This window comes from Dreissena polymorpha, chromosome 2, assembly GCF_020536995.1.
Source record: "Dreissena polymorpha isolate Duluth1 chromosome 2, UMN_Dpol_1.0, whole genome shotgun sequence".
Lineage (NCBI taxonomy): Eukaryota > Metazoa > Mollusca > Bivalvia > Myida > Dreissenidae > Dreissena > Dreissena polymorpha.
Window position 1 is genome coordinate 77112009 of NC_068356.1, and position 17541 is coordinate 77129549.

General features: G+C 33.5%; 1 protein-coding gene across 1 annotated transcript; it reads right to left on the reverse strand.

Annotated features, from left to right (window-relative positions):
* Positions 1–395: 395 nt before the first annotated feature.
* On the reverse strand, positions 396–2894 carry LOC127867700 (uncharacterized). The gene is made up of 4 exons (XM_052409041.1): positions 2766–2894; positions 2209–2319; positions 1122–1253; positions 396–589 (listed from the first exon to the last, which is right to left on the reverse strand). Exons 1-4 carry the CDS (start codon positions 2806–2808, stop codon positions 471–473), a joined length of 405 nt encoding a protein of 134 aa, XP_052265001.1. The 5' UTR covers positions 2809–2894; the 3' UTR covers positions 396–470.
* Between the last annotated feature and the right edge of the window lie 14647 nt (positions 2895–17541).

Sequence of the window (17541 nt, forward strand, 5' to 3'; positions counted from 1 at the left end):
CACAGGCTAATCAGGGACGACACTTTCCGCTTTTATGGTATTTTTAGTTTCAAGGAAGTCCCTCCTTACCGAAAATCAAGTTTAGGCGGAAAGTGTCGTCCCTGGTTAGCCTATGCGGACCGCACAGGCTAATCTGGGACAACACTTTACGCACATGCATTAAGCCAAGTTTTCTCAGAACAAGGCTAAAATATACATGTGTATGCACGTATGAATTTTGCTGTTACTGCTATGATAGACAAAACGTATTGCGATTCATATTTATCGCTAAACTTATTACTAGTTTGCCAATTTCAAAATTGACGGAGAGAACATTTGTCGAAAAATAATAAGGCGCACAGTTAATCGCTGTAATGATTTGGCTGGGTTTCAAGTTTTCGTAAACAAACAAATAATTTAACGCAACTGCTTATATAATGCAAACAAGTTATTTTATTCGAACAGTACCAATCGCAGTTTTTGAAACTGGTTTAACAGCATCCGCACTTTTGTGGACAATAGATGACTTCAGCAGGATCAGGACAAATAACTCCTAGGACATGTTGCAAACGACAGGCAGAATTGTCCTTACACAGATGGCGTGTGGAATCTATAACAAGCAAAACAATAGGATATGCATCTCAAAATGTTATCAAGACAAGTTTGGCACAACCCATTGTGGTTGACTTGTGTAATTAATGTACTTCCATAATGATTCGACTTCTTTCCGTGCAAGGGCTAAATCGCAAATTACTAACCACTGTATATTTCAACTTTCCACATATGGTTGTTTGTACATCACGTTTATTCATCTTCTTCATAATTATGTATTGAGGGAATAATGAGCGAGTAATTAACTGAAACCAAGGTATGCATCAACACTTTACAAATAATAGTTTCTCACAATGAAAACTGTCTCTTTTTTCAACAAGAATACGTCATATCGATAAGTATTAAATAAGTTGTCTAAAGTGGGAGCACGCCTTTTAAGGCGCTGTAACGAACACATGCAGTACCCTTAATCAAGTAAATCTCATTTCTATTAGGTGCTCTGGAAAAAATAATTGATCTTATTACTGAATGCTTAAGCAAAAATTATGCAACATCTAATGGTAAACAATAATTTTGTTAAGAATGCTTACTAAAGTAGTGGCACATCGGACTTCGGGTCGAAGGCGATGTCTGCGATGCATCAGTAGACGTCCCCACGGTATTTCGCGAAGAAGAAGCAGAGGTCGTTGTCGATGTCGTCATCTTGGTGGTTGTTCCTGGGTCTATACAAATATTTATACTTACATAACTTTCAAAACAGTTTATTGATAGTGTGCTTTATATGTAAGATTATGTTACCATGCAACTTTCAGACTGAGTAACGAATTCATGTTTTGTATGAATGGCCGATATCTGGCGTATATCGGAATACTTGATCACTTTAAAGTATAATGTCTAAATCACCTTTTTTTCGGCAACAAAAGTTATTTAAATGAAGCTAATACATCCAATGAGTGTGATAATTGTTTTATTTTTAAAGTAATGGATACTTCATTCTTTGAACTATTGTTCAGTTGCTGGTGCATGATGTTTATTAAAAATGTGGTTTATGACAGTTGGCCATTTTAAAATGTCCTGAAAGGAATTCCTGTGCAAGGCTGAAACCAAACCAGAAATGGAACAAATTAATAAATACTTGCTCCATGGTTCTAACGATAGTGCTTCGGAAAAAATCGCCCAAGTTGACGTTGTAAGTTGGAATATATTGACTTATCTAAATCTTAATAAACAGTATATACTTCGTCAACACTACCGGTCCGGCTTTTATATGTGCTTGTCAAGCAGTTCAATTTGTTTGTGTGTCATGTATAATTTGATGTAACATTTATATTGATATTTGCATTTAACGTTTTTAAGGCTGTGATTGCAGTTTTAATGATGCTATTCGAGGTCTGAGATAGAGATACTTGCTTTTTTATGTTTTACAGTTATCTTTTTGTTAATGTAATTCGATTTGCAGAAATAAGTACAACAAGTTAAAACAAGTTGTATTTAAATATTGTTTAATTTTTATTGTTAAACAGAACACACCATGATATCTTTCATCCATTTCAGTTTCGATTCAAAAACATTTCCCCGGTGGAAGATGTATCTCTAAATTATATAGTACACCAGCAAAGCAATTTGCTTTGGTATTTAAAATGTATGTAAATATATATGCTAAAAATAAATACATACCACAGAAGCACTGGTCATCCTCGTTACATTCTGATGAAACCGTATTCGGATTCACTTGCGCGCAGTAATTAATGCAGTCGTGGTTAGTTTTGCAATCACCCAAATTGCAATCTTTTTGTGAAAAGGAATATGTGTGTGAGTAACTTAAACATATTTAAATAAAGAAATAAATAAAAAATTATATATATATATATATATATATATATATATATATATATATATATATATATATATTTATATTACAACTTAATTCATAGGTACATTTGTAAACAATATTTATAAAATTTCGACGTATCTGTATGTTTGAAATACGTTTTAATGTATAGAACAAAATTCACAATTATAAATAACTTTAATTTATATTGTTTTCCCATTTTGACTTAAAGTGATGGCATATTGGAATATTGTGTTATGTACACAATTAATATCAACACTGAGGTATGCAACAGCGTCACAGGAGGTATTGTTAAGTAAAACAACATTAAAGGCTACATAGATGAAGCTTTTCAAGGCAACATATTTTTATATACCAAACAAAACAAAAATGACACACTTACACGCTCTGGAAATAAGAAAAGCCGTTACCAATATCTTGTACATACTTGTACACGAAACGATCCGCCTTATTCACAAATGCTAATTTGTCATTTGACCATATCTCTTATGTTCCGTTGTTAAAAGATAACTGATAACCTACATAACTCTGAGTTGGGCCGTTTACGACTATAAGTTCATCAAAATCAGAGTCATGTGAAAAATAGGGTTCAACAAGTGGTGCCTTGATTATTGTGTAAATAAAAGCTGACCTCAAAGCGTCACATTCCAAATCAAGCAGACACAGAAGGGAATACATTCGATTTAATTTCCGCTTTAATGAAAATTTTTGTTTTGGAAAAAGGGAAAGAGTACCGGAATTGAATGGGGCATGGTGACAAAAAGAATCCATTACATCTCCTCTTTGATTAAAATGCGTTAGAGGCATGACATCATATGGTTATACATTGAGATAATTGATTTGTACATAAGGATGAATGAAATGTTTGATTTACTTACTTTCTCATCACTACTATTGCCATCTAATGATCGTGGAAATTTTAAATTATATAAAAAAAAATTACAGATGTATACTATATAATTGCAATTCTGTTTGATTGGATATAGTTGTAAAATTTAAAGAAAAAGCATTTCGTACAAACATTTTGTTAAATATACGTCACGAAGACAAACTCGTTGTGACGTCACATATATATGACGTCAAAACAGATAATACAACCTGGTTTGTCACGTGACTACTATTCATAAAGCAATCTTCAAAGTGACAACGCCTGCATAAACAGGCGCCAAGCACCAATAACTTTGGATTTGTACACATTGCACTAATAATATCTAGTTAACCAAAGTTTTGAACTGCTGTTTTGATCTAGAATAATAAGGCTTCGTATAGCAAAGTCGACATCTTCCTACTTGTTTCATTAGTATACCGCCATGATTGTTTACAAATTTATTTGTAAGATTAATATAAAAGCAGATTTCAACCAGCTGTCGTAACATTATCTGCGAAAAAATAGAAATAAAAACAGCCGACGGCTGATGCACATGCAATTATAGATATTTTGTTACAGGTCAGCATTTGATTCACTTGACCAATTGGATCGATTTTGTGGTTAAAGTCGTATGTTTGTGTAATGTGAACATTTACAAGCGCATCCTATAATTGCTCGAGTGTGCATCGATGCTACTAACGAATTTCATGGGCTCAGCTAATGTGGAAATTCACGTGGCATTAGACAACGCTCATAATTAACAAACCCATGCTAGGTCATAACAAACCCACGGTGAAAGGTCAAGATCGATGTCATCCTTCAAGGCCAAAGGAAAAATACAAATCCAAGGGAAGTAACAAGCTGAAAAGGGAGATAATTTATATTTATCATTTGGCAGGTACAGATCAATTTTTCCAAGGAAAGATATATTGTTTTAAAGGATATAATAAAAATAAATAAAAATAAATCAAAGCGGCGCAGTAGGGGGCATTGTGTTTCTGATAAACACATCTGTTCTCATACATAGTAATTAGCGGATTTCCGATTAAAGTATATTGCTTACTTAGTCAGCCCGATGGCAATATGTATCAAAATACCAAGAATTACAAACTTGAAATTGTCTTGCCTTTATAATTTTTGTAGTTAACAATTATGTGTAAGTCGAGAGCATGTTGTACCAGATGTTAATACCGAAACGCATGATTTAACTGTGTACTCTATCGCTAGGGGTTTGTGTAATGTCACACATCGTAAACTGCCTTGTTTAAATGTTTCACTTATAATTTTGTTTCATGGTATAATATAATGATATGTATAATATGTACAATGTGTGAGAGTGTGTGTGTTCGGCCTGCTTGCGTATGTGTATATAGGTAAAGATCGCCCGTTTGAGATACATGCGTCACCCGTATTGTACAAGATACCATGTTTACATTAACACGCTATGCCCTTTGTATAAGTGAAAATTATTAATTATGATGGGTCTCCATACAAACACATTTTATTTGAAAGTGTGTGGCATTTACCTTTTTGCTTCCGATTTCCTGTGCGAGTGTGTGTTGTGTCTGCGTGCCCACTTATGCGTAAACTTCGTAAGTATGCGATAAATATACTGCCCGTATTGCAAAAGCTAACCTTTTTTTACATAAACTTTGTGTCCTTCTCACTGAACAAGAAGTGTATGAGATAACATTTGTACTAATACTTTGTGCGTGTCCACTTATGCGTATACATCGTTAGTATGCGATAAATATGTTACCCGTATTGCATAAGCTAGCCTTTGTGTACTTATACCTTGTGTCCTTCTCACTGACCAAGTATTTTATAAGCAATCCTTTCTGTAATAATACTTTGTTTACTTCCAACTGAACAAGTATTGTATAAGCCAACCTTTTTATACTTAAACTGTGTGTCCTTCTCATTAAACAAGTATTAACTGGCTCTCTTACAACGAAATTAACTGCCGTTTCCAAATATTTTACCATCTTTTCTTAATTTAAAAACATTAATGTCTTACTAAAACATATTCAATATGTAAAACCCAATGTTTGAAGTACTGACAGGACGCTTCTTAATATGTCAAAATTAACCTTTTTAATGATACTAAGTCACAGTTGTCCGCTGATTAAAGACACATTCCATTATCTACAAATAATTCGTCCTACACATTTTTTTAAAGGTAAATAGGGTCTTCTTCTCGCCAACTAATTCCCAATAAAATTCACTGCCTAACATTAATAAATATGTTGTTCTTTATGTACTCAACAGGCATCCTATACACTTACGTTTCCAAAATCCGCCCTTATTAAAACAACATTAATTTGAAGCAACTAAAACAATCATCGACTGCATGAGCTTGTGTTAAATACATGTATTGTACACTCCTAATGTTTTTTTCCAATAGTATCAATGTTATTTTCTGAATTTTATCAATGTTTTTCCAAATATTATCAATCATCATTTACTGCCTTTCTTTCTTCTCTCGTATGGCGGCTTATAATCTCTTGTCTCTTTTCGATCACATCATACTCATGCTGGCTCATCTCCTTCCCTACATCATCCCTAGTGGAGTAACATGGAAATAAGAAAAGTCAAAGCCAGCTTGAGTATTCCGAGGCCACAACAAATTAATTACATGTTCGATGGATTTCCCGCACCTAAAAATCTTAAAACGAAATAAAAATATTTTTATTTTTATTTTGCGCCCGCAGCAACAATTTGTGATCCGCACATATTCGTTCAATGATTTAGTTTAATTTAGCCTACGTATTTTGCGATATAGACTGTTATAACACTTTCCGATATTGATTGGTTTATGGTAAAATAATAGCGGTGTCCTTCTGCAGCGTTGTGTCGGCGAAAGATGTCAATGGAAATGTAATTTTTCCGCCAGTTGCAACCACTCACTGCATTACTGATGATTTCCATGCTTTGTTCCTCTCAGCAGCATCTGCATAGGGATGCGAAATATCACCAGAATGCGTCAATACGGTAAAAATTTATGGCTTCAACAAAGCGGCCCAGTAGGTGGCATTGTGTTTCACAAACACAGCTCTTGTTCATCCTTGACATACATGGCATGGCATTTCTCTTTGTACTTTCATCTACCTGAAAGTAAGTTTCTAAGTGCACTTGATTAAAGCTTCTCAAAGTTCTGTTTGAAACAAAAATAGTGAAAATAAAAGTAGAACATGTTTTCTGTTTAATGAATTTTACAGCACATCATGTCGGTAAAAATGGGAATTTTTGTAAGCTTTATAAAAGACACTAGATTTTTGCTGTTGAAATAGTGAAAATTATGATGACTGTCAATTTTGTGAAAACGGTCCATAACATTTCACTTTCTTGCAGGAAGAATTCTTGCAGAACATCAAGACATGCCAGTCGTATATCTGTGGAGATCAGATAGAAGATGCACCTGGCCTGTATGTTCGGAGATGCATGACCTGCAACTCTGAGGTGGAAACAGCTTATTACTCAGACAAGTGTCAGCATTACCTACTGCCAGTGTGCATCCACCGTGGAACTCCTGACAGTTTGTTAGATGACAACAATGCATATGTTGCAAATTTGTATTCAAAATATTCCATAGTCAGACCAATTTGTGTGTCTTGTCGACATTCTGGAAAAGAGGCAAAAACTTGGGGCACCAAAAAGTTAGTTAAAAAGCAAAAAGTCAAGTGAACTCATTCAGGCCTTCAACCATTCCTACTTTGTTTTGGTTTGAAAATGACACCAAAGATTTTGTTTTTGGACTTGTATAAGTTGCATTTTGTATTGTCAATTTACTACGACGTCATGACATAATGTCATGCGTAAATATATTATTTATCGAGAGAGGGCTTCAATAAAGTTTGCCTTTCAGCCCAATCCTATGTCTATGTCATGTAATTTATGAATATGTTAATATGCCGCAATAAATAAGTTTAAACCAAACCTATGCTAAGCAGCGTATTTGACCCTCTTTTTCTATTTACCATGATAATATTGCGACAACTGATGCATATATAATTACGGTACATCGATATATTGACGCACAAAGGCCAGTGTCAGGCTGAGTCAGGTTGATGTTGGCTAGGTATTTGTGAGATTTGGAGTATTCGTAAATGGACAAATAATTATACTTAGCTGTTTATACGTAATTCATTCACGTAACTTGACACATACTATATAAATCGCAGTTTTTGCAGCGGGTTTAACAGCATCCGCGTGTTTGTGGGCAATAAATGATTTCGGCCGGATCAGGGCATATGACATCATAAACCAGCGATAAACGACAGGCAGAACTGTCCTTTCATCGATGGAGAGTGGCATCTAAAACAAATAGAACAATATGTAATGCATCTTTAAATGTCATCAAGAAGGTTTGACACAACCTAGTGTGTTTTACTGTTTATAATTTAGAACTGTTTGTAATTTATAGTTAAACCATATTTATTCGACTTAATTATGTGTGCGGACTTAAACGTTACTTTATCACTACGGAAAATGTTCAACGTTTAAGAAAAGGTCGGGTTTAAAATCATGTTTATGAATCGATTAAAAAGCATTATTACTTGATTGGTGGACTTTGATCGAAAATATAACTGAAGCCAGGGTATACATGTAAAAATGTGTGTTTCACACAATGCGACATCGGTCGTTTTAATATTTTTTTGATATTCTTGAAGTCTTCAATAATTGTATTACAAAAACAAATGAATGAACACATTGTCCTGCCCAAACATCGAAAACGCATGTTTTGTAAGCAACATATGAAACGCTTCTACTGCACTGCTCAGGCTTTAATTATTTACATCGAATTCAAGCCACTGTCAGTAATACACGCATTGTCCAAATTATCGAATATAACATGTAGGATTTTAATTCCATTCCTATTTTTCGTTCTTGATATTGCTTGATTATACAAATAATTGAATCCGTAAACGCCATCAAATTGTTATTTGTTCAGCAAGAATGAGACAGAAACTGCTCACTATAGTTATCGCACATAGGACTTCGTGTCGGTGGCGGTTTCTGCGATGCAGCAGTGGACGTCACCGCGGTATTTCGCGAAAAAGAAGCAGGGGTTGTTGTCGAAGTTGTCATCTTGGTGGTTGTTCCTGGGTCTATACAAATATTTATACTTACATAACTTTCAAAACTGTTTATTGATAATGTGATTTATATGTAAGATTACGTTACCATGCAATTTTCAGACTTATTTACGAATTCCTGTTTAGAATTGTGTATAAATGGCCGATATCTGGCGTATATCGGAATATCTGATCACTTTAAAGGGATCTTTTCACGGTTTGGTAAATTGACAAAATTGAAAAAAGTTGTTTCAGATTCGCAAATATTCGTTTTAGTTATGATATTTGTGAGGAAACAGTATTACTGAACATTTACCATAGTCTAATATAGCCATTATATGCATCTTTTGACGATTTAAAAACCTAAACATTATAAAGCGTTGCAACGCGAAACGATTGAATAATTTGGAGAGTTCTGTTGTTGTCGTTTAAATTTACGAAACTTCGAAGATTGCTTATATAAGGTATAAAATACTTAAACTGTGTATTCTCAGCGGAATAGCCGAGAGGGCTAATGCGCTTTTACTTCAGACTAACTCCAGGACTCCGGGGGCCACTAGTTCGAGCCCTGGTATCGGCTTCTTTTTTTCCTTTTTTAAATTTTATTCTTGATTTTTTACTGGAGCCTTTGAGATCCAATGTTTACATTTATCAATATAAAGCATTTTATGACAAACTTCAAAATATGCGAAATCTGTGAAAAGGCCCCTATAAAGTTTAATGGCTATATAGCCTTTATTTCGGCAACAAAAGTCATTTAAATAACGCTAATACATCAAATGAGTGTGATAATTGTTTTATTTTTTTAAGTAATGGATACTTCATTCTTTGAACTATTGCTCATTTGCTGGTGCATGTTGTTTATTAAAAATATTGTTTATGATATTTGGCCATTTTAAAATGTCCTGAAAGGAATTCCTGTGCAAGGCTGCAACCAAACCAGAAATGGAACAGATTAATAAATACTTGCTCCATGGTTCTACCGATTGTGCTTCGGAAAAAAATCGGCCAAGTTGACGTTGAGTGCTGGAATATATTGACTTATCTAAATATTAATAAACAGTGTATACTTCTTTAACACTACCGGTCCGGCTTTTATATTTGCTTGCCAATCAGTTCAATTTGTTTGTGTGTCATGTATAATTTGATGTTATATTGATATTGTCATTTAACGTTTTAAGGCTGTATTTGCAGTTTTAATGATGCTATTCTAGGTCTGAGTTAGAGATAATTGTTTTTATGCTTTACAGTTATTTTAAAAAAATCAAATTCGATTTGCAGAAATCAGTACAACAAGTAAATTACAAGTTTGATTTATATATTGTTTAATATTTGTTGTTAAACAGAACACACAATGATATAATTGATCTTTTTCAGTTTCGATTGAAAAAAAATGTTCCCGATGGAAGATGTATCCCCAAATAATTCAGTACCCCAGCAAAACAATTTCCTGTGGTATTTAAATTGTACGTATAAATATATGCTACAAATAAATACATACCACAAGCCATCCATACATTGTGATGAAACCGTATTCGGATTCACTTGCGCGAAGTAGCTAATGCAGGCGTCGACAGTTCCGCAATCACCCTCATTGCAATCTTTTTGTGAAAAGGTATATGTGTGTGAGTAACTTAACAATATTTAGATGTGATAAATAAATGAATGGATAAATGAATAAATAAATATCTTTTATTATATACACAATTAATATCAACGCTGAGGTATGCAACAGCGTCACAGGAGGTTTTGTTAAGTAAAACCACATTAAAGGCTAAATAGATGAAGCTTTTCAAGGCAACATATGTGGGGTTTTTTAATCACAAACTTCACATTATTTTCATATACCAAACACTACAAAAATACAACACTTACACGCTGTGGATATAAGAAAAGCCGTTGCCAATGCCTTGTACATACTTGTACACGAAACGATCCGCCCTATTCACAAATGCTTATTTGTCATATGACCATATCTCTTATGTTCCGTTGTTTAGATAACTGATAACCTACACACATGGCTCGGAGTTTGGACGTTTATGACCATTAGTTCATCAAACTCAGAGTCATGTAAAAAAATAGGGTTCAACAAGTGGTACCATGATTATTGTGTAAATAAAAGCTGACCTCAAAGCGTCACATTCAGAATCAAGCAGACACAGAAGGGAATACATTCGATTTAATTACCGCTTTAAGGAAAATGTCTGGTATGGAAAAAGAGAAACAGTACCGGAAATGAATTGGGCAAGGTGACAAAAAAAAGAATCCATTACATCTCCTCTTTGATTAAAAACGTAAGAGGCATGGCATCATATGGTTGTACATTGAAATAATTGATTTTTACATTCGGAAGAAGCCAACTGGATGAATAAAATGTTTGATATAGACTACTTACTTTCTCATCACTGCTATTGCCATCGTTGATAAATGTATTTATACTAAGATTTTAACAGATGTATACTATACACTTTCAATTCTGTTTGGTTGGATATATTTGTTAAATTAAAAGAAAATTAAATTAAAAAAACAACATTTCGTACAAAACATTTTGTAAAATATACTTCACGTGGACAAACCCGTTGTGACGTCACATGTATATGACGTCACAACAGGTAATACAACCTGGTTTGTCACGTGACTACTATGCATAAAGCAATAATCAAAGTGACAACGCCTGCATGAACAGGCGCCAAGCACCAATAACCTTGGATTTGTACACATCGCACTAGTTAACCAAAGTTGTGTACTGATGTTTTGATCTAAAATAATAAGGCTTCGTATAGCAAAGTCGTTATCTTCCTACTTGTTTCATTAGTATACCACCATGATTTTTTTGCATATTTATTTGTTAGACTAATATAAAAGCAGATTTCAACCAGCGGTCGTAACATGATCTTCAAAAAAATACAAATAAAAAAGCGGCTATCAGCCAACGGCTGTTGCACATGCTATCTTTAACATTTTGTTACAGGTCAGCATTTGATTAACTGGACCAATTGGATCGATTTTGTGGTTATAGTCGTTTGTGTGTGTAATGTGAACATTGACAAGCGCACCCTTTTATTGCTCTAGTGTGCATTGATGCTACTAACGAATTTCATGGGCTCAGCCAATGTGGCGATTCACGTGGCGATACACAGCGCTCAACATAACAAACCCATGCTTAGTAGTGTATTTGCACCTCTTTTTCTATGTACCACGATTATATTGCAACAACTGATGAATTTATAATACGGTACATCGATATATTGATGCACAAAGGTCAGTGTCAGGTTGATGTTGGTTAGGCATCTGTGAGAGTTGGAGTTATCGTAAATGGACAAATAATTTAACACAGTTGTTTATACGTTATGCGTACAGGTAACTTGCCAAATACTTTATAAATCGCAGTTTTGGAAGCGGGGTTTACAGCATCCGCATGAATGTGGGCAATAGATGGCTTCGTCCGGATCAGGGCATATGACTTCATAAGCAAGCGATAAACCACAAACAGAACTGTCCTTACACCGATGGAGGGTGGCATCTAAAACAAATAGAACAATATAATATGAATCTTAATTTGTAATCGACACAGTTTGACACTACCTTGTGTTTAACTGCTTATAATTCATAGTTAAACAATATTAATTCGACTTAATTATGTGTGCGTTACTTTACCACTACGGAACATGTTCAACGTTTCTTTGTCTGTGTGGATAATTACGTTTTATCTTCAGTCTCGACGAAAGTGTTGAGTGTCATAACATAATGATAATGTTCGAATTATACCATCCCTTGCCATCGCCGACGTTTAACAGTTTGAGCAAATTAATTCAACCTGAATAGAATCTTGAAAAACATTTGTATTGTATTCTCCGTTAATGGAAACTGGACTATAAAACACTATATGGCATTTATTTGCAAAAGTGGCTCGCACCATCTTAGAATTCAAATACATGTGTACATGTTTTTTTATTTAATACATATCTTTGTTTAGAATTAATGACTGAAAGAGAAGATAGATTTGAGTCATTATTCATTGACATTAAATTATTTTGCTTTATGTATTTATAAGTGTGATGTATCGCCGATGACATTCTGCTATGAAGTCATCATTTTAAAACAAGAGCATATTGTTGAACAATAAAACATCATAAAAACATTATTTAACTTGTCCCCAATACACATTACCGGAGCAATTATATAATTCGGTATATGTCATTTGTATGACAGTGTTGTTCCTAATAATTCAATGTTCTGGTTATTTTGGTAGTTCTGTTTTCTTTAATTTGTGTAATGTCTATAAGTTTGTCACTTCTAGAAACGGCGGATTTACTGGACAATTTACCCATCATGTCCTGTATATACGCTTTAATTTTGAAATATCTCTCATATCAGAACAGAACAGTACAGAACAGAACAGAATAGTTTATTTGACTTAAGCATATACAGCTCATCGTCGTTAACATACATATACAATAACAGCATGCGTTATAGTTAAATACAAAATATACATCATTCGAAGGAAGATCGATTCAAAAAAGAATGAAATACAACATGTTTAAGTGAGAATGTCACATGGAAGAGGTTAATACTGGGTGACCACATACTGTAAAAACGTTGTTTAATGCTTGCAACACATATTCCATTATTATACGCTTAGTGGCTTTATGAAAGATATATAACATATAGCAAGTTTCAAGTTTTTTTGTTGGAAAAATCGGCAAAACGCAATTGACCATTGACAAACAAGTAAACACAGTATAGTCAAAGTGCATCTATGAATTACAAATACAATCAAGTAAATAAAATATACTACAATGAAACATGTTCACATATATAAGACATTTTCTCGCATTTCAAAGCCTTTTAAACAAAACATGGCTAATTTTCTTAACACATTTTTATTTGAACTATTAAGTAATTCGATAAACTTAAACATATTTCATATATCTTTCAGCGCATTAAGATACAATAGGAGATAAAGCTTATAATATACAGTATACTTTCATTTCTTTAATGTAAGAATTCATACCATTTATAAAAACCTACGAATACAGTATACATATTGCATTGTCTTTTCAGTTACATGCAGTTATTGGTTTGCACTTTTTTGTATAATCTAAGAGTTTGTGCTACAAGTAACCTTAATTTATTAGGCATTTTTGTTCGTTTTGTTTTAAAGATAAACGTTGCAGTCGCATGTTGTCACCTCATTCTACAAAACACAAACATATCATACGTTTAAGGTGGCATTTTGTTTACAAGTCATTGTGATTCTGCGCTGTGAATGACAGGAAAGAATTTTTCCAGAAAAAGGCACACAAGCTCGGACGCATTGTTTCGTAAATAAAGTTGACAGAAATGTTATGTAAAAATAAAATAAAATAAAATTGTATTGTACAAGAGGGATGTAAACTAAGAACATTATTTTTAAGTTAATGGATAATTGTATACTCAATACTTGTAATTGGCCTATGAGAACGTATTTGTATTAAATTTATTAAGAGTAGATAAAATAGTAATATATGTATGTGTAGAAGAGTGTAAGCTAACCAGGAAATGTGCAGGAAATTGTCAGAAGTTGTATATAAACTTCATTATTCTTACATACCTGATTTTTGTCCACGAGATAGCTATTCCATCTAAGTGAAAGCGCTGAAATATAATAGCGAGCATTATCAATGTGGTATTTTTATATAATTGGATTACTTTTCAGTTATTGACTAGAAGAAAATACAACAACATGCTCTTACTGTAATAGGAGTGACTATAGTGCATGAACACGAAACACCGGTATGCACTTATATTCATAAAATAATTGTTCAAAGTTATTTGAGGAACGCAATAATCTTTATTCTGAATATCTGGTTTGTCCTGCACGACATGACCTATGTTTTGAAGAGTAGATAAACACTATTTTACATATCGAGGTTTTTGTGCGTAGAAGAAAAACTAGAAATAAAGTTAGTCTGCAATACACATTGGCGGAAACCACAACGCTTGGTATTTGATATTTAACATCATAGTGTTATCTATTTATTCAAATATGGACTATGTGGTCAAAAGTGACCGCCCTGGGGTTATCTTGTTTTGAGTTGTTTTACTTAGCAAATTCTTTAAACCATTTATGTGAAAAACAGATACCATTTACTAAGATCACACCAGTTTTACAATTTGAATGAAGGAGTGAAGGAATTTCTGAGTGTTTTTCAATAGTCTTCCTGGACACGCGAGTGATGTGTTGGCATTTACACTCATTTAAGTGGATTAATGTACCAAAATCTTGATAACGAGGCATTTGTCAATAGGGCAAGGATACCAAGTATTTCACGTTTATTCGGAACTTCAATTTGTCAAAACAAGCTTTTTATAAAACAAAAAGTGACTTTTGACCTGTTAGTATGATTTTGACTTCCGATCTTATGATACTACACGTGAGATTGAGGCTCCTCATGGTGGCGTGTGTTGTAAGTTGTTCTAACATATCAACATAAAGGACAAAGGCAATGTCAGCAGAAACTGTTTTTAAGCCAAATTCGACCTTTGAACTTTAAGTGCAGCCATGACCTTCAGGTAGCGAGACATATGTCACAACCACACATCTCATGATGTCCATAAGTGATACATTTTAGAAACAACATGGTGAATAACAACGATTCCGCCTGGGCAAGTGGTTTTGGCAAATTTGACGTATGATATGTGAGTGCGAATTTTAAGGTAGACATACTTTGACTTTTGAGAAAGGGAGAAGGGTGTAACAAACGACACGTTGTATTATGATGTTTTCAGAAAATGTGTCAGCTAGATGAAAACTTGTTGAGTTGAACTCATAAAAGAGTCATACATTAACACGTTCTAGAGACTCGATTCTGAAGTGTCTGGTGGGATAATCCTGTGTATTGAGCGTGTTCAAAATTATGAGCCTATACAAATAAACATTTTCAGACATTTTGTTTAGTTAAAAATGCAAACTAGCGAAGGTAAATAACAACTAAAACGTTCCGTTTTACTGAAGGACGGACGGACAGTGCGGAAAATGTGTGAATAAACAGTAGTTTTCATAAATATATATTTTCCAATACTGTAACTAAGAAACACATATGCAACTTATAAAATGGCGTGTTTACGTTTTCAATATTTCATCTCTTAATGTTGAACCTTACACAGGTAAAGCTGTTTGAATTTAAACTTACGGTAAATCGGTTTAAATCCCCTAATAAAGTTCGCTAGACAGTTTTTATGTTGTGTGTGGAAGTAAAACAACACGCACTCAAATTTCAGACTCGAATCCAGAATTGATTGATATCTTTTACATCAATGAGGTGCTGATAATAAACGTCAGACCGTGAATTTTAAATAAATGCATGTTCACGTTATAACTATATTTTTTCCTTCTAGTGTCATAAGTTTCTACATCATTTACTGTCTGATCGTATAAAGTTCATGTTGCAAAACGTTCAGTCCTGCTTTTCGCGGGAGAATGGCATCGATGTTATGATCATTTTTGGAGGTCAAGTAATGTTCACATTTCTCTTAAAATAGAAAACGAAAGCCGCCGGGGTATACTTTTATTTACTTAAATTTATTTTTGCTATTTTGGGTAGTATATTTCGTCCATTTTGCTTATCTTTTAATTTTTTAATGTTTATCTTAAAATGTTTTGAGACTCGTGGTTATTTGCACATACACTGTTTGATTTTAGGATCAAGTGTTTGGCTCGGTGGGCAATGCTTGAAGTCAAGCGTTCAAGGGCGTTGACCTCTGTTCTTTTCACGTTTAGGATTAGAGTTGTGTTGTATATACCAAATAAATTGTTGATCGTTGTATCGATGTGAATTTGGCGTTAAATAAACGCAGAAAACCTCTTCGTTACAACTTTGCTCTTTCTATCTGCTTTGTCTTATTAAACTATTGTCTGAAATATCCACCGTATTGCAAAGCGACGAAACCACAGTATAATTGTAAAAATCTTATCAAGGCACTTTTAATTACGTTTTCAAGTTCATGTTAGGCGCCATCATGAAAACGGCCATTCCACGCAAACAAGTTATGGTGTTTCCATTGTTTTTAAAAACAAAATTGAAATTGAGGCCATTGATGCACTCATTAGCTGTTCTTTAAGTATGTCTGCGGTTATTGCAAAATCCCATCCTAACCGCGAGCAAGCAAACATTGACCTGATATCCTAATACAAATGCCATAAACGTCTACATGATATTTTCTTTTATCCGATTAAGTGTAGACTGAAAACAAACGCAGTCATGCATTTCATCGGATTATGGCCGCAATGTTAAACATTAAACTGATTACCGGATTTAAAAGCATTTCTCAGCAAAAAGGATACATCGTGTTAGACTACTTCCGTCACGGTTTAACCTTTTCTTAAAATATTCTTTATTTAGATTATGTGAACGGCATGCAAAGATGTCGTGGAAAAATAGGAGTATTCTGACATTGTTTGTAATTTAGAATTTTGGTTAAAATAACATGTGTATGAAGTTTTATATTTATGTTATATTACTGCTGTACTCTTGTTGAATAGTTGCCTTGTATCGAGATTTAATTCAGTTATCTAAAAAAACAATGTACTTTTGATAACTTCCATAAATATTTCAATTGGTGTTAGCTTAGTTTTTTTAAGAAATTGAAAGTCATTATGCCGGCATTAACTTTGTAATGATTTTAGATGATAAGGTAATATTTTACGTGCCTGCATGCAACAATAATATGAATATATTGTTAAATGGTACTTGTTTAGTAGTTCTCACTGAGAAAACAATTTAAAGTTTCTATAACGCTCAAAATCAACGAAACTTTCGTTAAGTATTTCGTAAAATAAAGTTAACAAATTAACAATCAGTGTTCCTTATAGCAATAGCCAAAATTTCAACGCTATATGTGGTATGATTACATAGATTTTTGTAGATACAAAATGCTCGTTTTTTATTTATTTGTGGCCACAATTAAATCCCGCGAATATATCTTTTCATACGACACACGAACACCATGTTAGTGTTCATGTGTTGTATGAATAGATATGCAAAACAATAATAAAAACGAGCATTTAGTATCTACAAACATCTATTTTACCAGACCACATCTGGCGTTGAAATTTCGGCAATTATCATAAGGAACACTGATTTTTAATTAGTAAAGTTTATTTTACGAACAATTAATACTCAAAATCAATGAAAATTTCGTACAATATTTCGTAAAATAAAGCGAAACAATAA